General features: G+C 40.2%; 1 protein-coding gene across 1 annotated transcript in view; it reads left to right on the top strand.

Annotated features, from left to right (window-relative positions):
• The window catches only part of LOC117258360 (immunoglobulin superfamily member 21-like), a 152324-nt gene that overhangs the window by 62836 nt on the left and 63983 nt on the right, over positions 1-25505 (top strand). Inside the window, exons 2-4 of the mRNA XM_033629183.2 lie at positions 20371-20483; positions 24390-24511; positions 24771-24889. Of these exons, the coding sequence (XP_033485074.2) occupies positions 20371-20483; positions 24390-24511; positions 24771-24889 (354 nt within the window). The remainder of the gene's footprint in view (positions 1-20370; positions 20484-24389; positions 24512-24770; positions 24890-25505) is intronic.

Here is a 25505-nt window from a genome sequence, read left to right as displayed (position 1 = left end):
CTGAATGCGTTAATCCTCGTCAATCCTGGTCTTAATGAAGATATAGACCTTACATGTTTCCTTTAATGTTTCTGCTATGTTTAATATGTTTATCATATCTTAAACATATGTTGAATACTGGTTCATGGGTATTTTATTAAGTTTGAATGATGTTTCTTTTGGTTATGTTTTGTGTGTTTTTCTTGTTTTCTCATTCTCTGTGATTTATTATCATGCTTCACTGGCTTCACCTGTCATGTCATTAACTGTGTCATGTGATAGTTTCTTATTGGCTGCTGCTGCTATATAGATGAAACCACACCTTGGTGCATCTGTTTCTCCAGCCCTGATGAAGACCAACAGTGGTCGAAACATGTTGGCTTTTGAATGAGTTGGCCATCATATGAAAGGCTTTTTAATCTAATCTTTCCTTCCTCATTCTCATTTTTGTTTGGAGTGCCTGGATTCTTTTCCTGTTTGCAGTCCTATTCTATAGTTTGTAATATTTTTTTTATTTTATCATAACTTCTCGGAAATTACTCAAAAATGCATTTTTGTGTGCTTCTGAGCACACGGGCAGCATAAACAATGAAGTTACATATGACAGTCTGGCCGTTGCGGCGCTTGGAGGGGCGCTGTAATCCTGGCGGTCCTAGTGATATAGCGTTCCTTTGTGAGACAGTCAGGTTTCTTTTCTGTAGCTCATTTAAGTGTTTATTGGCCTCATTTACCAACACCTCTAATTCCATAGGGTTGAAATTCACTTTGCGCTTTCTCTCCAAACTTTGCACCTGTTGTCATTTGTGCAAGCACTCTTAGTAAATCGCCCACAAACCGCAGTTCAGCCCCAAACACAAAATTCTAGATTGCGCAGGCAAATTAGTACACGCAAACTGGGATCTTAGTAGGCTAGATCCGGACCACAGTGTTTTGTTTTGGGATTTTTTCACCCCCTTCTTCCTCTTCTAAGGAAGAAGGTGGAAGAAGGATGTTTTTCTATTAATTCAGAATTATTACAACATTGTATAATTTAAATCTGTACTGCAAATATTGTCATTATTTATTTATTTATTTTAATTTATTGTATAATTTATTGTAAGATGTATCACTGGGTGACATTCCTACACGTTTTTTATGTATGTCAAAAATGTTTTGTCATCGTTACATAGGCTATATAACATGGGTTAAATGTATGAAATGCCATGATGACAATAAAATAAAGTATTAAAAAAATAAGTGACACAGATTTGGTTAGGAAAAATGATAAAAAGCAATGCCAATAAGGCATAATATATAATCATAATAAGGCAAGAGTGCTCATGGATGTAGTACTATGTTGTTTTAATTAAACTTGTGACCTATAACCTTTCACATCAGCGTCATCAAAGTTCAGTGCGATTTGAATGGGTACGCTTCATTAATATCAAATGACAGCAGGGGGCGACAGTGTTATCCATCCATCCATCCATCCATCTTCATTCGCTTATCAGAGGTCGGGTCGCGGGGGCAGCAGGCCAAGCACAGCACCCGAGACAGCCCTCTCCCCGGCAACACTTTCCAGCTCCTCCTGGGGGACCCCAAGGTGTTCCCAGGCCAGACGAAGATGAGATGTTGTGTATAAGGAAATGGAAGAAGTTTCCTGCTAACCAGAGAGGTGTAGATGGCACTGCTGTTGACCTACTTTACAGCAAACATACGGTGGGTAATAACTTGAATATATTTACTGGCACAAAACAGTCTGGTTTGTGGCTCATGTCAAATGTAGCATTAACTGAACAAATGAAAGGTGTTGGAGTGTTAGCTCACTAATCATTTTCTAGCTACTGGACGTTCACATCCAAGCTAACGCTGTGCGTCCAGCTAAAAGAGCAAAGCGTTAACGTTACCCTGCAGCTTTTACAACCTGACACTTATGACTGCTCTAATAGAATTTAAAGTGTCATTACATTCAATGCAATAGAATATAATGCATGTGGGTTTGTGTCTTACAGACACAGAAACATGTTCAAGTGATTTTATTCACATAGCAACTTTCAGTAAGCTAATCTGCTAATGTTACTGTCCTGTCGTGCACTACAGCGCTGAAGTTAGCTTGCGACTCGTCACATCTGATTCAGGATGAAAGGAAAAGTTTAGAGGAACATAAATAATGATATTTAGCGGCGGATTCTCCATTTTTGCACCACTTATACTTATTAAAGTGTTAGGGCCCTATTTAGATGGTCTAAAGCGGACAGCGGAGCATAATCCATGTCGCAAGTGTCATTGCTATATAGATGCAAGCCAACCTGATCTCACAGAAATACGTGAAATGACCACGACCTCTTAACACCGCATTCCATGGTGGCAGCACATAATGGGTTGAAATTACGTGCTGCCACCACGAAAACAATGCCAATGTAAAGTCAATTAGGATCCTCTCCCGTGGTGGACACACGGATTCCCTGATTCAATCACGTCACGTCAACCTCGTTTTCCTCAATGATATCTTTAACATTCCTGTATACACACAAAAACGCAGAAGTGTCCTTGATATTAAAACGGCAAATATATTCCTCTGTTATAATTTCCCACCAATAACAATAATAATGATAATAACGTGATAGTTCGGCTGTTCTAGATATTTGTTACAGCCTACTCAAATATTCAATCCCAAAAACGCTGTTTCTAGAGAACTTGCTAAAATATCTGAAATGAACCATCATGCCTACTTTTTCTTAACATATTTCATCTAGGTGCAGTGTCATTACTAGTTCAGCTTTACTAGATATTTGATATATTCAGTAGATGTATCTTTTTACGACCCTGTTTTACAACAAGCCGCAAAAAAACCTACCGTCCCAAAAACGCCGTTTTTAGAGTACTATCTAAAATAACTATGATTAGCCAACATCCTTGCTTTTTTTCTTACCATAGTTCATCTAGGTGCAGTGTAATAACTACTTCGGCTTTACTAGATATTAGATTTATTAAGTAGATCTAGCTTTTTACAACCCTATTTTACATACCGCAAACGAACCTACTGTCCCAAAAACACCGTTTCTAGTGTATTAGCTAAAATATCGAAAATTAGCGGACATCTTTACTTTTTCTTACCATAGTTCATCTAGGTGGAGTGTAATAACTCGTTCGGCTTTACTTGATATTAGATATATTCAGTAGATATATCTTTTTACAACCCTGTTTAGAACCCTACTTTGCAAATCAGAAGAACTACAACTATGTTGCTGATATGTATCAAACTGCATGGTGCGGTCCCAGGGAATTGTAATTTTTTAAAAATCTAAGTGTTTTTCCCAGATGTGGAAGTTGTAAATACTGAATTGAGAGTACACTGTGGACTTTAAGGGGATGGTAAACACACTTGTGTAATCAGATTTTAAATATCTAATTTCTAAATGGGTGAAAATTAATTTTATCCATATTTTACCCATATCTGACAGCACCCCCAGTTGTTGACTACACTCACATGATAGCTGGGGTCAAGAGCTCTCTATAACAGTTGGTCCCATGTCTGTACCCCCTTTAGTTGCTGAGTTATATGCCTGAAAACATGCACTGAGGTCAAGGTTCAAAGGTCAATGGCTGAAAGCAGGAGCCATGTAGAATCTTCATACTGGCATATGTTACTCTCCAGGTTGAGACCTTTCCAATGATGTATTTGGTTTAGCTCTATGACAAAGTTTTGATTTTTTCATTTTTGGACACAAGCCATGCCAGGTGTAGTTTCAGAGAGCACTTTGAAGGCCCCGTGTATAAAATGAGTTTTGTTTGTTTCTTTTTTACTGTAGATAGTTACTAAAATGAGTCATCCTCAGACAATACAATACTACTAAAAAGTAAAACCAATAATAACAATAATGAAATAAGCAAAAATAATATTAAAATCATATTGAAATTTTAAAATCTATTTACAGAGTGGAATGGTAGCCTAATAGATAACTTAGATAATATTTATTATTGTTTAGACACTTTATTATTGCTTAGATACTATTTAGCCTATTATTGTATTTATTTTTTTTGCTGCTGTCTCCAGTTGAGTGGTGATTTGCTAAATACATTCTACAATAATAATTAGATTAACATTCGGTCTATAATATTGTTGGCTATATTACGCATTTTAATTAAAAAAAACGGAAGAATAAAAGAAATAAACACCAAAATAATTACTTTTTTTTATTGATACTCCTCTCTGAGACACATATATACACACACACACACACACACACACACACACACACACACACTGAACACGCGATTGAATGAATGAATGAATGAATGAATGAATGAATGAACATTGGAAGTGGTCGTGGTCATTTCACGTATTTCTGTGAGATCAGGTTGATGCAAGCGCAGTTGTCATTTTCACACCTTGCGCCCTCGTCATCTAACTAGCAAATGAACTTGCGCTTCTCTGTGTGTGTTGCTCCAAAAATGAGGAGTGGTCAGGCGCAGTCATGGCGCATTGCTAGTTAGATGACGTAAAAAGCAAATGTGCCAGTGACCAACAAAAACCTGGTCTAAAGTCAAAAGCGCAGTATTTCGCTGTGAAACAAGTTAGTAATATGCATCTCTAGGCGGGTGCACACACGGAGCAGCCACACATATGCAAAAGATAACAAATAAAAATATGATTACAATGTGAAAGGTTATTATTGTGCACATTAAAATATTTATCAGAAACACGTCTTAATGGTCAGTCATTAATCATAATGATCTAATTGCAGTAATAATGATCATCATAATCCGGGAGGTCCAAGCTCACAGTGTCTGAATATACGGAACTGCGAGCAGACCTCCACAGGCTGATGATGCATAGCCTGTAAAATGAACTTGTCTTTCCCAAATGAATTGTGATCATTTTGGCATGTAAATCACAAAATCAAAGATGTGAAAACGTTTGATAAACTTTATTTTGACATAAACACAACAATAACCAGCTTCTGTGAACTAAAAACTTAGAGCCACGTACAAATGTATATTTAAAAAAAAAGCTTTCAGAATGTAAAACTGAAGATCATCTTGTCAGGAGGAGGAGGAGGAGGAGGAGGATGCACGGCGGCCGCACAGCCCGCCGCACAGCCGGGGGCACCCGGGGGAAGCTCCGCAGCCTGCGCACAGCCAGACCAGACGGGCCCGGGTGCAGCCACAGGACCAGCCCTTCCTGCACCTTCGGACGGGGGGGTTCAGGATGCTGGAGAGGGAGCTGGGCTCTCTAACCTTCCGGGTTAAAATAAAATTGAATAACTTACAATTTGTTGACAGCATTTCTCCCGTGCGCGCGCGCTCTCTCTTTCTCTCTTGCAGTCTCACTCTGTTTCTTTTCTTCTGACTTTTCTAAGATGACAGATGCTGAATATATACTCCCTATCTGATGCTGTGGCTGTTTGTGGCTGGCTGAGAGGGATGTGAACTTATTAGTTTGCAGCTGTGTTAATCAAATCAGGTTGGGTTTCCATTACGCGTGCCAAACGTGCCAAACGGTGCCAATCCCCTTTGATCTAAAATCAGATGTGATGGGACAGTCGATATAGAGATACATTTATCGTCTCCTCAGCTGTAAAACGCTCACTCTTTCCAGTTGGTAGGTCCACCATCTAACTAGCTCTCTGCCGTGCGCTCCAATCGCGCCTCTTTTAAAGGGAATGAGAGGTGACACTCTGGCTTATTGAATGATACACCCAAAACACACCCATGACTAATTCACAGAGTAAGTCCAACCCTTTCAGGCTCTCCGCCATGGCGCACAGTCTGAAAACACGCTGTCTAACTAGTAAGTGACTGGGACACGCCCATGCGCCGCACGCCTGGCGCTTTGTGTTTTAGACCATCTATAGGGCCCTTAGTGTTAGACATCGTAGCAAAAACGCTGTTAAACACAGTTTCAGAATTTTGAAACCTTTATTTTGCTTATGAAAAAAGGGTGATTTCACTGATATTTATGAATCAAAAACCACTAACGTTATACTTAGACTTGTCAAATCTAGACTAAATTACTAAGGACACTTACTAAGACTCACTAAAACACAGTTTAAAATTTGTGAAACCTTTATTCTTTTGGGGAAAACTGAAAAAAGGCGATTTCACTGCTTTTTTCCCACCCAGACCACATTAAACAGATTTGACAATGTATTCTAAAGAGATATTGTGTGATCGTATTTCAAAAGGTGAAAATATGTCTAAGAATAATAAGCATAGTGTTGTTTGATCTGGACCTGGTCTAATGTGGTTGATGGAGGAATATCAGTGAAATCGCCCTTTTTCTGTTTTCATAAGCAAAATAAAGGTTTCACGATTCCGAAACTGTGTTTTAAGGCTTTTGCTATGATGCGTAACACTCTTTAATGTCTTAGCGAGGTAACTTCAGGGTTAACCCTGGGTTTTCGGTCTCACGAAGCCGGTTCAGTTCTTATGGGGTAGATCACCATGGTAACTTACTCTGAACGGCTATCCTGCTCCGGAGCAGGGTAAGTTCAGGGTTGAATCTGATCCTATTAAAAGCACCACCCACTGGCCAATCAGCTGTTCAGAAAAAAATGACTCCGCTGACAGAAATGCAGCCCAGTCATGACGGGAAGTTTAATTCATTTGATTGATTTTGATCTGAAAGTTTATTTTGAACATTAAAAAAGAAAAGAAAGCAACAACAACAGACAATGAAAAGATTGTTCAAAAAGGAGTGGAAAGAAGTCGAAATGTCATAAGAAAGAAACTGATCATTTGCGGACACTTAATAACACCATTAATTAGTGCCAACATTTTGTTTTGTTGGAGGAAATGATCCCTGTTAAAGATAATGGGCCTAATTGACAGCTTTGCTGCTGGAAATGTGGAAAGTAGCCTATCATGTCTACACTTCATGGTGTTTGAGGGATTTTCCTTTTTGTTTTTTAAAGAGGGACACTAGCTATATTTCTGCGCAGCTGTTAATTTCTAACACAGCTCAATATCAGGATGATTTTATTCAGACTATCAATTTGGTGTTGATATGATTTAATTGTGGCGTCAGCTTTAAGCTTTATTGTAGCATATATAACGTTATGACAAAGAAGACCAGTTTATCAGACGCAATGATGTTAGACAATAATTGTAATACACGCAATTCATCTGCGCAGCATTGATTTCATGGGATTCAAGGGTGTGATCAGTGTCAGATGCACAGGTACAGGTACTGTAGCTACTTGAACCAGTGATGAGTCATTTAACCTGCACATCATTTTATTTGCTGCCTTGTTTTGTCTTGATTTTTCCCTCTCTCCTCCTCTATTTCTTCTTTCCTCACCCGTTTTTTTTTCTCTATTAAGTGATTTCATTGATGTTTTGACAGGGGAATTTCTCTTCTAACCTCTCCGACACTTTTCTTTTTTTAATCTTGTAAATGTTATACTGTCTGTTTTTAACATTATGTGCAAACAAACTAATCTAAACTAAAGCTAAACATTATTCATCCCGTTATGCGTTGCCACGCATGTTTCCTCCTCCTGCAGCTGCCACGGTGTTGGCCTTTTCTCTAATGTTGCTTTTCTCCTTCTCATATTTTAGTAGAATTAATCTCTGATCCTCACATGAGAAATACTTTTTTCCCCTCACATACGGCGCTCTGTGAGGACGCTCAGTGACGCTGCGCTTCTCTCATGATTGTGATTGGTCCGCTGCGTGCGCGTTCACGGCTCTTGATAAAGCAACACTGGGTTGAGTTACCGAGTTGATATCCAGCGTCGTGATACTGATTATCCTGATTGCCATTGTTAGGGTTAGTCAACCCAGGATAGGTCTGGGTAACCCAGGAAAGGTTGATCTCGCTTCGTGATACAGGCCCCAGCTCGCACAATAAAAACCTGACTTCAGCTCCATCATCAACCCTCTGTGTTCTTCTCCCATACGAGTGTAAAAGCACTTGTTTGTTACATTTAATGCTTTTAAACTTTTAATCTATGTAAAGGAACTTTACATGTGTAATAATAGACTTACTTAGACGTTCAGCAGTTACGAGCCGTCACGTGTTTTTAGAATCCATCGAGGAGAGAAGTAATCCATCAGGGAAACACTTCAGAAACATTATAAAGTTATAGTTGTACGTTTTATCCACTTATTTCTCAAATACCTAAATAATTATTTACTGTTTTGGAAGCAGCGCTTGGTAAACGGTGGCAGCCATGTTGATTCTGTCGTCCAATCACAAATTGTGTTAGATGGTGAAACGTGTGTAAACAGCTGAACCATTGACCGTTGCGAAATAGCGGAGGCGATCCTCAGAGAGTAAATAATGACCAAGATAGTTATCTGTAGTTTACCGAACTAATGACTGATGTGTTTATCTAAAACCCGCGATCCGACCTGCATGTTGTTTTTTCCACCCAGATCCGAACCCGGGAATTTTTTTTTTTCTAAAAAACCACCCGCAAATCAGCTGTACCCGCGGGTACCCGACCCAGTGCAGGGTATGCGGGCTGTATTCTAAAGCGCTAATAGTTTTCCATAGTTACATTTAGTTACAGGGTAAGTACATTTCAAAATAAGTAAACTGATAGCATTTAATTCTTTATTTCCTAGTTTTTCTTGCATTGCTTCATTTTGTCCTTCTTTTTCATCTTCCTTTCCACTCCTGATGAAGATGACAGGGTTGAGGTTGAGACGGGGAAAGAAGCTGGTGCACCTTGTTCATATGTTGAACCTAGAGAGAAAAACTGTTAGTTTCAGTCTCTTAACCATAATATATAGTCTGAGATATCTGGATTTCTGACAGCCATGATGTCTCCCAGTTGGTGAGAAGCCATCAAACTGTTGGCCACACAGCCGCAAAGCCATCATCGCTGGCACTCTAGATGTGAATAAATACAATATTAATGGTCTACATAAGGCTATACAAGAAATACTGTATAGCTAACTAAAATCAGCGCCTAATTTCTAGTTTGTCAACAGACCATTACAAATATGTAGCACATTAATAATGGAAAAGTTGCAGTTAATTTCCAATTACCGTGTGGAACAAGCTTGCAACAAGTCATCTAGCAATAAGCCAAGAAACCAGAAGCATGAGTGACTTCCTTTTATTTTATTTTACTGACAAAACCTAAATGCAGCATCAGACATGTTTGATATGCTGCTAATGGGCAGCAAAGCAATAATAAGTGTATATAAGTTCAAAGGAGGAAAGTTTAGTCAGCGCAGTAACAACACTAAAGTTAGCTTCTGATTTGTAGCTTCCGATTCCCAGTTAAGTGAAAGTTCTGGGAAACATTATTAATGGTTCATTCTCCTGTTTTGCACCACTTACACTTATTAATCCTGCTTCGTGATACAGGCCCCAGGACTCTGCTTTAGAATACAGCCCGCATACCCTGTACTTACCTTGTAACTAAATGTAACTATGGGGGAACAATTAGTGCGTCGATCTCTTTCTCCAGCTTTGAGCTGCAGACATTCACTGTAAACTTTACTATACCCGTCCTGTGCGCTGTAGTCTACCGTCCACCGCAGTTCAACAAGGATTTTATAAAGGACTTCACAGACTTTGTGGCAGGAGTGACAGTGAACTATGATCATTTTTTAATTGTCGGGGACTTTAATATCCATGTCTGCTGTGAATCCCGTCCCTTGGTGAAAGACTTTCTGAATCTCATTGACTCTTTTAACCTTACTCAGTCTGTGTCTGATCCAACACATGAGAAGGGACACACACTGGACCTTATATTATCCTTTGGTCTGCAGTTAAATGTCAGTGAGATTTGTGACCCACATGTTTCCGATCACTTCGCTGTTTTATTTCATATTACATTGCCCCACTCTCATGTGAAACTGTGCGCCGCGGACCGCCGTGTGCGCACAATTAACCCTTCAACTGCTTCTGAGTTTTCTGCAGCATTTAATCATTCTGTGCTACATACTCAGGATCATTATGGTACTCTTACTCCTGATGAGTTTATAGACTCTTTTAATTGTACTTGCACTGACATATTAGACTTGGTGGCTCCTTTTAGGTGCAAACGCTCTAAGCCAGTCACAGAGCCATGGCTTAATGACACCACTCGCACTTTAAGACGTGTATGTAGACGCGCCGAGATGAAGTGGAAGAAAGATCATCTACACGTTTCTTTGGACATTTTAAAAAACAGTCTATTGCAGTATCAGAAAGCTGTTAAAGCTGCCAAGAGTCTGTTTTTATCCAATCTTGTGTCAGTCAATAGTCATAAACCTCAGTTTCTTTTTAATACCTTAAATACTCTTTTAAACCCCTGTGACCACAATGGTGTTGTTCCTTCTCCTAAACTGTGTGAAGATTTTCTAAGGTTTTTTATTGGCAAGATTTCTGATATTAGGTCCTCTCTTTTGCCGTCTGCATTAGATCCTGCCGTCTTTCCCATTTGCCCTGCTGTTTTTGACACATTTGAACAAGTGTCTCTCTCAGCTTTAACTGATACTGTCCAGCACCTCAGGCCTTCGTACTGTCCTCTTGACAGCATCCCATCCCATCTTTTTAAGGATGTTTTCCATATCATTGGGCCCTGTGTTATGGATCTGATAAATTCATCTTTGATGTCTGGATGTGTCCCAGCTGCCTTTAAACATGCTGTGGTCCAGCCCCTCATCAAAAAACATAATCTTGACCCCACAGTTTTATCCAACTTTAGGCCTATCTCCAAGCTTACTTTTCTTTCTAAGGTCTTGGAGAAGGTGGTTAATGAACAGCTGCAGTCTTTTATTGATCTAAATGACATTTCCGAGAAGTTCCAGTCTGGTTTTAAGTCACGTCATAGCACAGAAACGGCGCTTTTAAGAATTTTAAATGACCTTCTTTTGACAGTTGACTCTGGTAACTCTGCAGTCCTGGTCCTTCTGGATCTGACGGCTGCCTTTGATACGGTGGATCACAACATTCTCCTGTCTCGCTTAAACACCTGTGTGGGCATTAAGGGTACTGTTCTTAAGTGGTTTCAGTCCTACCTCTCAGATAGGAGCTTCTCTGTCCAGCTGGGCCAGTATTCTTCAGCCACTTCCCCCCTGAACTGTGGGGTGCCTCAGGGTTCTATTTTGGGCCCCCTCCTCTTTTCAATATATATGTTGCCATTGGGATCCATATTTAGAAAGCACAATGTCTCATTTCATTGCTTTGCAGATGACATACAAATCTATCTGCCTTTAAAAACAAATGAGCAAGCCTCTGTTCAGGTGTTATTAGACTGCCTCAATGATATCCGATCTTGGATGGAAGTGAACTTTCTCTCCATGAACAAAAATAAAACTGAGATTATTTTATTTGGCCAACAAAATCTGTTAGATGGGTATGACAGCGCCATTGGCACCCTTAAGTCTCACTGCCACCCTTTTGCAAGGAACCTTGGTGTTATTTTGGACATTGACTTTAGGTTTGATAAGCAGATAAGCTCTATTGTCAAAACAAGCTTCTTCCAGCTAAGACTATTAGCTAAAGTAAAGGCTTATCTCCCCCGAGATTATTTTGAGAAAGTTATTCACACCTTTGTTACATCACGCCTAGACTACTGTAACTCTTTGTTTGTTGGTCTTGACCAGTCAGCACTGCGCCGTTTACAGGTAGTCGAAAATGCAGCTGCCCGCCTGCTGACTGGAAAGAAACGGCGTGATCGCATCAGTCCCACCCTTGCATCTTTCCACTGGCTGCCTGTTAATTTTAGGATCCAGTTCAAGGTTTTATTAATTGTTTTAAAGTGTTTAAATGGTCTGGCACCGTCTTATTTATCAGAGCTTGTACAGCCTCACAGTACTTCTAGAGCACTTAGGTCGTCAAACCAGCTGCTCCTGGCAGTACCTCGGTCCAGACTCTCTACTCGTGGGGACAGAGCCTTCTCAGTGGCGGCCCCAAAGCTGTGGAACAGCCTACCATTCCAGGTTAGAGCTGCACAGTCTGTTGAGCACTTTAAAACATTACTGAAAACCCATCTTTTCTCCTTGGTGTTCAGTCCCTGCTAGGCAAGAATCCTTGGCTTTTTACTCTTTTTACTCTTTTATTTTTCCCTTTTTTAATCTAATTTTTAGTTTTTTTTAAATTGAGCCCTTACTATTTCCTTTGTTTTATTTATTATGATATTTGTGTATGATTATTTTATATTTCAATAACTGTACAGCACTTTGGTCAACTGAGGTTGTTTTTAAATGTGCTTTATAAATAAAGTTTGACTTGACTTGACTTTTATAGCTGTATTTACCCTGTAACTAAATGTAACAAGAGGAAAACTACCACAGCATATATCACTTGTTCTGTAAATACAGAGAACAATGTGAGATGTTTGTTTTGATTTTACTTGCCTCAAAACATGGAAGAACAAACTGTAAATTAACTGCACAGTAAGCTGTCAGTAAAGCATATCAAGCATAAGCATTGTGTTTTATCTTGCTATATTTGTATGTATTTCCTGGGATGAAAGGAGAGCGAGCACAGAGCTGGAAAAAGGTGAGCTTGCATGTTGAGGAGCCGTAATGCCGGACGGACACAATTGCCAGAGAGAAGACCTTCAGCATTTTAATGACTTCAAAATTGTCAGCGTGTTTACACCAAAACACAAGTGAGTCACATCTAGGGTGGGTGAAATCTGTCTACTGACGGCAAGCAGAGTCATGAAGTCAAGTAATGTAATGCTGGTGAGGCGAGCGACAGCTGAGACGATCTTCAGACGCCAACAGTATCCATGACAACATACTGTCACCTGGACCTTTGTTCCGAAGTAAATGCACAGATGTACCCTGTAGTGGTATAGGCTACCCGCTGAAAATATAAAGGAACAATGTAGATTGACTGTTTGTTTGTAATTAGGTCATTTTGAAATAAAATCACATCTGATTTATTACTTGCTGCAGAAGTCTTCCCTCCATCTTCCCTCTGATTTTTCAGTTTTATTGTCAGACTGTACCCTGTAATAATAGAATAAGTACCCTGCAATTAAAAATACCTATTGTATAAGTTCTCTATAAATTTCCCCCAAACATCCATATTATTGATCAGCAGGTCGCACATACCCTGTTATAATAGAATAGGTACCCAGTAGTTAAAGTATAAGTTCTCTGTAAATTCCCCCCAAATGTCCATATTATTGATCAGCAGGTCGCACATACTGTTAAGTGCCAGACAAGGAAGCCAGGACCCAGTTGCAGAGTTAAGTACAAAAAGTAGTTTATTTACAAAGTAGCAACAAAAAATCAGTTCACAGAAAAAATACGAGCAAACAAAGTATCAACCAAAACTCTTTCTGAGGGAAAAGTAACAACAGAAAAGGCTAAACTGAAAATCACCATAAACATGGGAAAAAGAGCAAGAACAAAAGTGCAACGAAAAGAATGACAAGGCACAAAACTCACAAAACCTGGAGACCAAACACTGGAGCATAAACACGTGGCGAGGGGCAGGAGATCACTGAGAGCACGAGCGTAGTACTATAGCAAGGAGAATAATCCAGCACTGGAGACAAAGAGAGTGTGGCTTAAGAAGCCGGCTAATTAGGCAGAATGAGCTGCAGATGTGCCGGGAGCCCAGTGCTCCCGGAGATCGCCCCACCCCTCAGCACTCACTCTGCAGGGAGAGGGAGAGAAGGATCAGATAGCAGCAAACACAGTTTCACAGAAAATCAGGACCACAACAGATACCCTGTTATAATAGAACTGGTACCCAGTAGTTAAAGTATAAGTTCTCTGTAAATTCCCCCCAAACGTCCATATTATTAATCAGCAGGTCGCACATACGTACGACATAGTACGTGCTGACGTATTGCGGTAAGCGAGTTGTGTCATTTCCGGTGTTTCTGTGACAGTGTCTCTGTACTGCTCTGGTGAATTCTGCTAGCCTGCTTTCTCACCTCAGTTGCTTTAACGCTGCTTTAACGTCTACTTCAAGTCATAACCCACACTGGTTCTGTTTAAGCACTTATAGCTCTCCTCCTTTTTACGACTTTCTCGCTAATCTCTTAGCTGTTGTTTGCACGCTCTTAGCCTTGTTAGCTACTTTAGCTTAGCCATGGCTTCTCCTTCTCCTGCTCTTTCTTGCCCGGTGTGCCAAATGTTCAGTTATGCCTCTGCCTCCTTTAGCGATAGTGGTAATTGTAATAAGTGTAGCTTATTTGCTGTGTTGGAGGCGAGGCTTAGTGAATTAGAAGCACGGCTCCGCACCATGGAAAACCATTCAGTAGCTGCGGTAGTTAGCCAGCCCCCTGTAGCCGGTGCGGAGCCACATAGCATAGCCTTAGCCTCAGCTAACTGTCCTCCGGTAACTCCCGTTCAGCCGGGAGGTTGGGTTACGGTTCGCCAGAAGCACAGCTCCAAGCAGAAGCCCACGGCTCACCACCAGCCTGTTCACGTTTCCAACCGCTTTTCCCCACTCAGCGACACACCCGCTGAGGATAAAACTCTGGTTATTGGCAGCTCTATTCTGAGGAACGTGAAGTTAGCAACACCAGCGGCCATAGTCAAATGTATCCCTGGGGCCAGAGCGGGCGACATTGAATCAAATTTAAAACTGCTGGCTAAAGCTAAACGTAGATTCAGTAAGATTGTTATTCACGTCGGCGGCAATGACACCCGGTTACGCCAATCGGAGGTCACTAAAATTAATATTGCCTCGGTGTGTGAATATGCAAAAACGATGTCGGACTCCGTAGTTTTCTCTGGACCCCTCCCAAATCTGACCAGTGATGACATGTTTAGCCGCATGTCATCATTTAACCGCTGGCTGTCCAGGTGGTGTCCAGCAAACAATGTGGGTTTTGTTAATAATTGGCAAACTTTCTGGGGAAAACCTGGTCTTATTAGGAGAGACGGCATTCATCCCACTTTGGATGGAGCTGCTCTCATTTCTAGGAACCTGGCAAATTTTATTAGTAATTTAAATCCCTGACAACCCAGAGTTGAGATCAGGACTCAAAGTCGCAGTCCTAAACGCCTCTCTGAGCTTCTAGTTCAGTTACCCAGCCATAGTTTTCATAGTTTTATACAAACGGTGTCTGTCCCCCGACCACCTAAATTATTTAAATCTAAAATTAAACAAAGAGGAGTTGTGCATAACAACCTCATAAAAATTAAAACCTCTTCTGTGACAGAAAGACAAAACAGGAGAATTAAATGCGGACTGTTAAATATCAGGTCTCTATCGTCTAAAGCAGTGTTAGTAAACGAATTAATATCAGATAATCATATTGATTTACTCAGTCTCACTGAAACCTGGCTGTGTCAAGATGAATATGTTAGTCTAAATGAGTCCACTCCTCCCAGTCATAATAATACCCACATTCCTCGAGGCAGCGGCCGAGGAGGGGGAGTTGCAGCCATTTTTAACTCTAGTCTGTTAATCAGCCCTAAACCTAAACTAGATTATAATTCATTTGAAAGCCTCGTTCTTAGTCTTTTACATCCGACCTGGAAAACCTCGCAGCCACTTTTATTTGTTATAGTGTACCGTGCTCCTGGCCCGTATTCTGAATTTGTATCTGAATTCTCAGAGTTTTTATCCAGTTTAGTTCTTAAATCAGATAAAGTTATTATTGTAGGCGATTTTAACATTCATGTCGACGTTGATAATGACTCCCTGGCTACCGCGTTTATCTCATTAATAGACTCCATTGGCTTCAGTCAGGGTGTACATGAACCCACTCACTGTTTTAACCATACCCTCGATCTAGTTCTGACGTATGGAATTGAAATTGATAACCTAAAAGTCTTTCCACAGAATCCCTTGCTATCAGATCATTATCTGATTACTTTTGATTTCTTTTTACTCGATTACACGCCACTCAGCAACAGTTACTATACTAGATGTTTATCAGATAGTGCTGTCACAAAATTTAAGGAAAAGATTACTTCGTCGTTAAATTCAATACCAATACCTTCAGTAACAGAGGTTTCCCGTGCCGACTTTAACCTCTCCCAAATTGATCATTTTGTTGATAGCGCCGTAGGCTCGCTGCGAACAACGCTCGACTCTGTAGCTCCTCTTAAAAAGAAGTTAACAAAGCAAAGAAAGTTTGCTCCTTGGTATAACTCTCAAACCCGTAGGTTAAAACAAATATCGCGAAAATTTGAAAGGAATTGGCGATTAACCAAACTGGAAGAATCTCGTTTAATCTGGACAGACAGTCTCAAAACTTATAAGAGGGGCCTCCGCAATGCCAGAGCAAACTATTACTCAGCATTAATAGAAGAAAACAAGAACAACCCCAGGTTTCTTTTCAGCACTGTAGCCAGGCTGACTGAGGGTCAAAGCTCTATTGAGCCTTGTATTCCTTTAGCCCTTAGCAGTAATGATTTTATGAGCTTTTTTAATGACAAAATTCTAACTATTAGAGGCAAAATTCATGACCTCCTGCCCTCAGATGGTAGGCCTACCTATCTAACCTCAAACACAGCTGTAGAATCTAATATATATTTAGATTGCTTCTCCCCAATTTCTCTTCAAGAATTGACCGCAGTGATTTCTTCATCTAAATCATCAACGTGTCTCTTAGACCCCATCCCAACTAGGCTACTTAAGGAGGTCTTTCCTTTAGTTAACACTCATATATTAGATATGATCAATATATCCCTATTAACAGGCTATGTACCACAGTCTTTTAAGGTAGCTGTAATTAAACCTCTCCTAAAAAAGCCCACCCTGGATCCAGAGGTGTTAGCCAACTATAGACCAATATCTAATCTTCCCTTTATGTCAAAGATCCTTGAGAAAGTAGTCGCAGACCAGCTGTGTGATTTTCTCCATGATAATAATTTATTTGAGGAATTTCAGTCAGGATTTAGAGTGCATCATAGCACTGGGACAGCACTAGTTAAAATTACAAATGACCTTCTGATTGCTTCAGACAAAGGACTTGTCTCTGTACTTGTTTTATTAGATCTTAGTGCGGCGTTTGACACAATTGACCATCAAATTCTACTGCAGAGACTGGATCACTTAATTGGCCTAAAAGGTTCAGCACTAAGCTGGTTTAAATCTTATTTATCTGATCGTTTTCAATTTGTTGACGTTCGTAATGAATCATCCTTACGTACCAAAGTTTGTTTTGGAGTTCCGCAAGGTTCTGTGCTCGGACCAATCCTATTTACTCTATATATGCTTCCTTTAGGTAACATCATTAGAAATCACTCTATAAATTTCCATTGTTATGCGGATGATACACAGTTGTATTTATCGATGAAGCCAGAAGAAAGTAATCAATTAACTAAACTCCATAACTGCCTTAAAGACATAAAAAATTGGATGAGCACCAATTTCCTGATGTTAAATTCAGACAAAACTGAAGTTATTGTTCTTGGCCCCAAACAACTCAGAGACTCTTTATCTGATGACATAGTTTCTCCATATGGCATTGCTCTGGCCTCTAGCACTACCGTAAGAAACCTCGGAGTAACATTTGACCAAGATTTGTTTTTTAATTCTCATTTAAAGCAAACCTCACGGACTGCATTTTTTCATCTGCGTAATATTGCGAAAATTAGGCCTATCCTGACCCGAAAAGATGCAGAAAAATTGGTCCACGCTTTTGTTACCTCTAGGCTGGATTACTGTAACTCCCTATTATCAGGTAGCTCTAGTAAGTCCTTAAAAACTCTCCAGCTAATTCAGAATACAGCAGCACGTGTACTAACAGGAACTAAGAAACGAGATCATATTTCTCCTGTTTTAGCTTCTCTGCACTGGCTCCCTGTAAAATCCAGAATTGAATTTAAAATCCTACTGTTAACTTATAAAGCTCTAAATGGTCAAGCTCCGTCATATCTTAGTGAGCTCATAGTGCCATATTATCCCACCAGAACACTGCGCTCTGAGAACGCAGGGTTACTCGTGGTCCCTAAAGTCTCCAAAAGTAGATCAGGAGCCAGAGCCTTCAGCTATCAGGCTCCTCTCCTGTGGAATCATCTTCCTGTTACGGTCCGGGAGGCAGACACCGTCTCCACATTTAAGACTAGACTTAAGACTTTCCTCTTTGATAAAGCTTATAGTTAGGGCTGGCTCAGGCTTGCCCTGTACCAGGCCCTAGTTAGGCTGACTTAGGCCTAGTCTGCCGGAGGACCCCCTATAATACACCGGGCTCCCTCTCTCTCCCTCTCTCTCTCTCTCTCTCTCTCTCACTGTCATCCTATTACTGCATCTTGCTAACTCGGCCATTCTGGATGTCACTAACTCGGCTTCTTCTCCGGAGCCTTTGTGCTTCACTGTCTCTCAGAATAACTCATATCACAGCGGTGCCTGGACAGTGTGACGTGTGTGGTTGTGCTGCTGCCGTGGTCCTGCCAGATGCCTCCTGCTGCTGCTGCCATCATTAGTCATTAGTCATACTTCTACTGTTATTATACACATATGACTATTGTCACACAAGTATACTGTCAGATATTAATACATACTTTCAACATATTGTACCACAGTAGCCAGAACTATAACTATAATATTATTACTTTCATTAATGTTGTTGTAAGCTACTGTCATTACCTGCATCTCTCTCTCTCTCTCTCTCTCTCTCTCTCTCTCTGTCTCATTGTGTCATATGGATTACTGTTAATTTATTATGCTGATCTGTTCTGTACGACATCTATTGCACGTCTGTCCGTCCTGGAAGAGGGATCCCTCCTCAGTTGCTCTTCCTGAGGTTTCTACCGTTTTTTTTTCCCCGTTAAAGGGTTTTTTTGGGGAGTTTTTCCTTATCCGCTGTGAGGGTCTTAAGGACAGAGGGATGTCGTATGCTGTAAAGCCCTGTGAGGCAAATTGTGATTTGTGATATTGGGCTTTATAAATAAAATTGAATTGAATTGAACATACCCTGTTATACTTTAACTACTGGGTAGCTATTCTATTATAAGTTTTCTGTAAATTCCCCCCAAACGTCCATATTATTGATCAGTAGGTCGCACATACGCTGTTATAATAGAATAGGTACCCAGTAAACGTATAATATAAATTCTCTGTAAATTCATGAATTGTTAGCCCCTTATTCCATAACTTAACATCTTGTTCCCCTGTACCTACATATATGTATTGGTACGTACTACACTGGTACACCGTTAGTACAACAGATTACACCGTAACTACCCGGTAGTTACGACCTGCCCCTTGGACACTGTTCTTACACTCCTCTCAAAAGATGTATTGGAGACTGTAGGTCCCATAATCTCCCTCATTATCAATAGTAGTCTCACAAATGGAACTGTACCATCCTGTTTTAAACATGCTATTGTCCAGCCTCTCATTAAAAAGCCAAACCTTGTCACCCCTGTATTAAACAATACAGTGTTATGCTGACGACACACAAATTTATCTTCTGTTAAACCCAGGGGATTCCAGCTCCATCACATCCTTCCCAAACTACCTCCAGGATGTGAAATCCTGGTTGGCTACAAACTGTCTTCAATAAACAATAACAAAACAGAGGTTATTGTTTTTGGTCCCCCCTTCAACACAGCAAGCATACAGCATAGTCAGTCACGTAGGACCACTCATAGCATATGTTCATAGCCATGCCAGGAATCTTGGTGTCATTTTTGACTCTGCCTTTAAATTTGACAAACAAATCAACACTGTGGTGAAGGGCTGTTATTTCATATAAACTCAAGTCCATCATCTCACACAATGACCTCAAGACTGTAACCACTGCATTCATCTCCTCAATGCTGGACTACTGTAAGTCCCTGAACTCAGGTGTCTGCCAATCACCTTTGTCTCGTTTGCAGCTGGTGCAGAACACTGCAGGAAGATTTCTCACTGGTGCCAGGAAAAGAGACAACATTACGCCAGCGGTAGCATCTCTGCACTGGCTACCCATCAAATTCAGGATTGATTTTAAGATTCTTTTATTTGTTTTTGAAGCAATACATGGGCTGGCACCCCAGTATATCGCTGAACTCCTCTGCCCCTACTCCAACTCCCGACCTCTTAGATCCTCTGAACATTATCTTTTAACTGTTCCACAATCGAGGCTTGTGGGTAAGGGAGATCGTGCCTTTGCAGTTGCTGCTCCAAAGCTCTGGAATAGCCTTCCCCTTTAAATAAAATGCCCCCCTCAAATGACACTTTTAAGACAAATCTTAAAATGTACATGTTTTCAATGGCCTTTGGTTGTCTGTAGTGATCTTAATATTTTAGCATTTCATCTTGTCTTTTCATGTTTGTAATCGTTCTTACCAGTTTTATTCTGTTTTATATTTGTGTACATTCTGTATTGCTATATATTTGTGTGTCATTCTTTTATCTTGTACAGCACTTTGGTCAGCTGTGGTTGTTTTTAAATGTGCTATATAAATAAACTTGATTTGATTTGATTTGATTTGATTTGATTTGATTGGTTTGTAAATCCATAAGAACATATCTATCTGTTCACTACAAGGGCCACACTGGGAGAAAGTAATGTGATTTCCAAATGTCTCCCATGTTCCTCTCTTTGGCAGGTTATTTAACTGTTTCCATTGAACCTCTTCCTCCTGTTGTCATTGGAGACACAGTCACACTCAAGTGCAACTTCCGAACAGACGGCAACCTCCGAGAGATTGTGTGGTTTCAGGTGAGCTCACAGGTGAACCTAATGTAGTAACAAGTGCTTGCCAACTTCTGTCTATAGTTATCTATCAGCCCTCACTGTGTCTGTTTGAGAATTTTCCTGTTGAGTGTAGAGTCACACATACAGGTTAGTAAGTTTTGCCTTATCCCTGTTTTGTCAAGAATGTTGGTCCTGTGTTAGAATTGGGTAAAATGTAGATGTATGTGTTCTCCTTGATGGTAATTTATTTGTTTGTTTCTTTTTTTTTTTTTTTTTTGAAATATATTTTTTTGGCCATTTTGCCTTTAATGGACAGGACAGACAAGCATGAAGGGGGGAGAAAGAGAGGGGGGATGACATGCAGTGAAGGGCCACAGGCTGGATTCGAACTCAGGCCGCTGCGGCAACAGCCTTGTACATGGGGCGCCTGCTCTACCACTAAGCCACCAACGCCCCAATTTATTTGGTTCTTGTAGGCACAAGCAGGACTTAAAGGGTAACCAGTATTTTTCAACCTGTAAACTATTTTCACATGTTTTTGTTTCTAAAGCCTCATTTCTGCCAAGCAGTACGGTACGGTACAGTTCTGTTTTTCTGTTTGCACTGCTAAAAGTTGTGGATGGTACCAATGGAACCGTTCCATACTGCTCCCATTTTTGGTACCCCTTCTGTTGGGGTAACTAGCACACTGATCTGATACTAAAAGGTGGAGCTGTGAACACTGGAGTCAGTCATCCTCCATCTGGACCGCCACTCACACAGGCTTATGTAATCTCTGTTCATACTTTGGAGAGTCTTATTAGTAGACTGTAACTATAAATTGACAGGATGTTTTGCTGCTGTAGAGAAACAATGGCTTAATTCACTGGGCCGACTGCTGGCAATTTTTAAGGTGGAATGTTAACTTGTGATGTTACTCAATGCATGAGTTGACGACGGGAATCAATCAACAATAATTTCACTTACAACTCTGACCATTACTCTAGCTTTTATATGACATACACTTTTAGTGATGAGTGGATCTTCAGCCAAATTGGTTTTGACCAGGTTATGTGAACTGCATTCTAATCCACACTTGGAGAATAAAAAAGCGTCATGGAGCGTTGTTCCTGTGGGCTCCAGTAACACTAAACCCCCAAATTTGTCAGCCTATTCTGTTTGGTTCTGAAAATATCTTGTGTAACCCCATTCTGTGGACGATAAATGAGATGCAGACTTTCCTCTGTGTCATGGGTAATGAGGAAATACAGTGAGTGCTGGATGGAGCACTGAGTGACAACAACTCTGCCCACATCTAAGAGTACTGTTTCCTGTGGAAACACTAAACAGACCCAGGGTCTGCATACCATGTCTGAAGGGTTACTTTTGGTTCCATAGGTACTATACTGAAAGTGTTTGGTGGAACACACCAGACTCCATTTAAATAAACATTGATTTTGTTATTGTAAAACACACTTCATTCAAAGAAGAAAAGAGAGAAACAAAATAAAACTCACAGAAACTGTCTTGGTTCGTCTTTAAACTGTTCCAACAATCACCAGTTATGATTTTGTGGAACTTTACTTTAAATTCACCCAATTAGATGTGAAAGTATGCAGGTTCTATACATGGTAAATTATTGTTAATTTAAATGGGGTCTCATGTGTTTGGTGATGCCAATTTCAGGGCTGTGTCTTGTTGAACAAAAAGGATCTTATAATTTAACAAAAAGGTTGACCTCTGTAGGGATCCCTTACATAAGTTGTCAGACACTTATAATAACAATCTGAGCCTGTCAGTGGCAAAAACAAACACTTTTAGTGGGCATAAATTGACGGTACACATTTGCCAGCATGGACAAATCGTGGTAGCTTTTGCTGCTGCTGGTTGCAGTGGTCTCACTCAACACTGGACCAGCTGCAAAGATTGTTGTCTACATTAGTCACTTAGACACAAAATCATGGGAGAATTGGGTCCAAGTTGGAAAATACCAAAGTAACCCTTTAGATTTAAGTCTAGTTAGCAGCCTGGGAGCCTGTGTATAGGCACAGAAGTGCTTTGCTCTTATTGCTAATGTCAGCATGCCAACATACTCACAATGACAATGCTAACACAATAATGTTTAGCATGTTCATCAACTACTAGCAACCAGTTTTGATCATCTCCAGAGCCCAGAAGGTGTCATGAAGAGAAAAAAAAACAAATGTGTTGACACAATCTAATCATTTTTGCTCTGTAAGAATTTGTCAGCATGATTTAATAATTTATGCCCCAACACAGGGTGTGGAATTATAAATATGTTTTGATCTGCGATATTGAGAGTGAGTGTCTAAATTATTACTTGTGGCTGTTTGACATAATTTTTTTTTTTTTTTAGCTAAAGCAATATTAGAGCCTCCGCGGGTATAAAATCCTCACAATGCTTGGGACACAATTTGCTGGAAGTTAGGGCAGGGCCTCTTTATTGAAACCCGCGCCAGTAGAGCTCGGCAAGATTTGGATAAATACATCATTTATTTGGATTAATGTCTCCAGGAGTTTTTATCATACAAGCGTGAAAAAAAATATTGACAGAAACCTCATACTTTACACTTTCCAATGCGTCCACTGCCACATAGAGATTTTTTGATATAACGTGATTTAGATAAAACATAAACGTTTTTAAATGAATCATTCACAGCAGAGATAGAGCGCTAAGTGTCCTCCTCCCCCCACTATTCACATGATAACAACGTGCTTTCATTCTGTCAGTTTCAATCGATGTTTTTTTCGGGGGGAATCGCGGTGAAAACGGCAGTATAATGTATAATCGGCGCGGTTAGCTGTTTCAGAGCAGCGCAGCTCATCAGATCAGATCTGCTATTCATATTATTGTAGCAGTGACACACACATAAAATATGGATCACTTTGAAATGACAAAATAATTCTGTGTGTGAGTCCGTGGTTATACTGTTAGTGATAATTTAGAACTTTTTAAGCTGCTGTCTTTACTTCATTATCCCACTTACTCTTAAATATGATCCAGAAATATATTCTCCCTAAAAGTCACGTGATTTTGACAATACTGATACATTTGTTTAAAACTGTACAACAACATTAGAAAGTGCCAAAATGATCACAGTACCCTGAAACCTCCTCAGTCTGCTGAGGGTTAATGACATATACCTGGGGACACTTGTTAGCCTGTTCCGATGTATGTTTACTGAATGCTAGGGAGGACTCTTGCCTTGCCTTGCCTCTGCAGGATCCTTGACATTGAGAAACACCCGATGTCAAGCTCAGCTCACATCCCAGCTACATCAGCTGATCTCAAGCAGCCCAATCAACTGATGGATCAGCTGATTGGTGGAAAGAAGTCAGCTGAAAGATCACGATTCCTTTATTTGCAACCAATTGGCAAATCTCATTCAGGGTGCCCTATTTAAACTGCTTTGACCTGCCTATTGCTGCTTCCTCTGCAAGCTGCTTTGCAAACCACCTTCATTCCTGTTCCCATGGGGGTCTTTGCTGCTGCTCTACCTGCCTTAGGCTTTCTATGTAGGCGCATGGAAGGGCAGGAAGGTTTGTTCTCTCTGCCTTAGGCTTTCCTCGTATGCATGAGGAAGAGCGGAGAGGTGTGCTTTCACTGCCTGAGACTTTCTGCTTTGGCACGAAGAAAGGCAGAATGGCAACAGAGCCATGCCACCAAATATAATACTGCAAATGGGAATACAGTTTTTTTTTTTTTTTGACAAAAGTGGTCCTGACTGGAGTGTAGTTTTTGGACTGTTGTCCACACAAAACAAGCTATTTTAAGACATACACTGGGTCTACAGCAACCTTTCACTGATATATGACATAGACCAAAAGATTTTTTAATATTAATCTCTTAATATTAATTTTTAATTCATGTCTACATGATCACAGCTGCTGTATTTAACTCAGTAATGCTAATGTACTTTTGCCTCTCAGGTGAGTGAAGGAGGCAGTGCCAAGCAGAAGATTTTCACCTATGATGCCATGTACAACACCAGCTACTCTCATCTGGAGGACAACCGCAGACAAGAGGACCTGGTCTACCAGTCGACAGTGAGGTGAGACAGTCCGCTATTAATGTTCAAGTTGTATTGTGTTCTAATAAGCCATATCCTTTGAGAGACAGAAAAGTTTTGGGGAACATTCTCACCTGTAGCATGCTTTCTTTCATCAGTGGAGGAATAATAGTAGAGAGAGTTGAGATTACAGTAAAACCAATGGGATTTTCCACTATGTCTCATCTTAAGGACATGACGTGAAAATAACAGGTATTATTAGAAAACACACTCTGTGATCTTTGTAACTGTATATGATTAGGCTTCCCGAGGTCCAGATGGAGGATGACGGCCTGTATGAGTGCCATGTGGGGATCTATGACAGGAGCTCCACAGACAAAGTGATTCTAGCCTCTGGCAGCATCACCCTCAATGTCATAGGTATGGATTTATTTATTAGACCATATCTTTAGCGGAAACATCAAGTGATTACAAAACTCTTTTGGATTCATCCTGTGGGTAATCTCTATAAACACATCGATAAGCATGAACTCAGATAGATAAGCTATGCAGGATCTGTTGGCGACAGGAAGATTTTAGTTTTGGAAATGTACTGGTTTCTGTTTTTAGTTTATTTGTGGTGTGAGTACATCAATCATGTCTGAGTGTAAACAATCCTTCAAAACACGTAGCTAAATTAAACGTGACAAAAGATTAGAAATTTAACAGTTGGTAATTAGCAAATTTAAGCGTCAGATTAGGTTTCTACATTTCTGGCATCCCGTTCCCACTTGATTCAATCAAGGGAGAGAACTCCACAAAGTTAAATTCTGTTGGAGTGTTGAGACTGTGAGACCCAAGTTACTAACCAAATACTTAGCTGTCGGTGATGGCTGTCAGAATGTATAGTGACTTAACACTTAATATAACATGGACATCTCCATACCTTCAACAGGCATATTTCTTTCTCTTAGGTAAGAACGAGGTTGGCTTTTTTCCCCTGCTTCAAGTCTGTATGCTAGGCTAGGTTAACCACACTCTAAAATTGGCTCTGTAC

Source organism: Epinephelus lanceolatus, chromosome 8 (assembly GCF_041903045.1).
Source record: "Epinephelus lanceolatus isolate andai-2023 chromosome 8, ASM4190304v1, whole genome shotgun sequence".
Taxonomy (NCBI): Eukaryota; Metazoa; Chordata; class Actinopteri; order Perciformes; family Serranidae; genus Epinephelus; species Epinephelus lanceolatus.
Note: the sequence above shows the minus strand (reverse complement) of the source record. Positions and strands in the feature narration are given on the sequence as shown.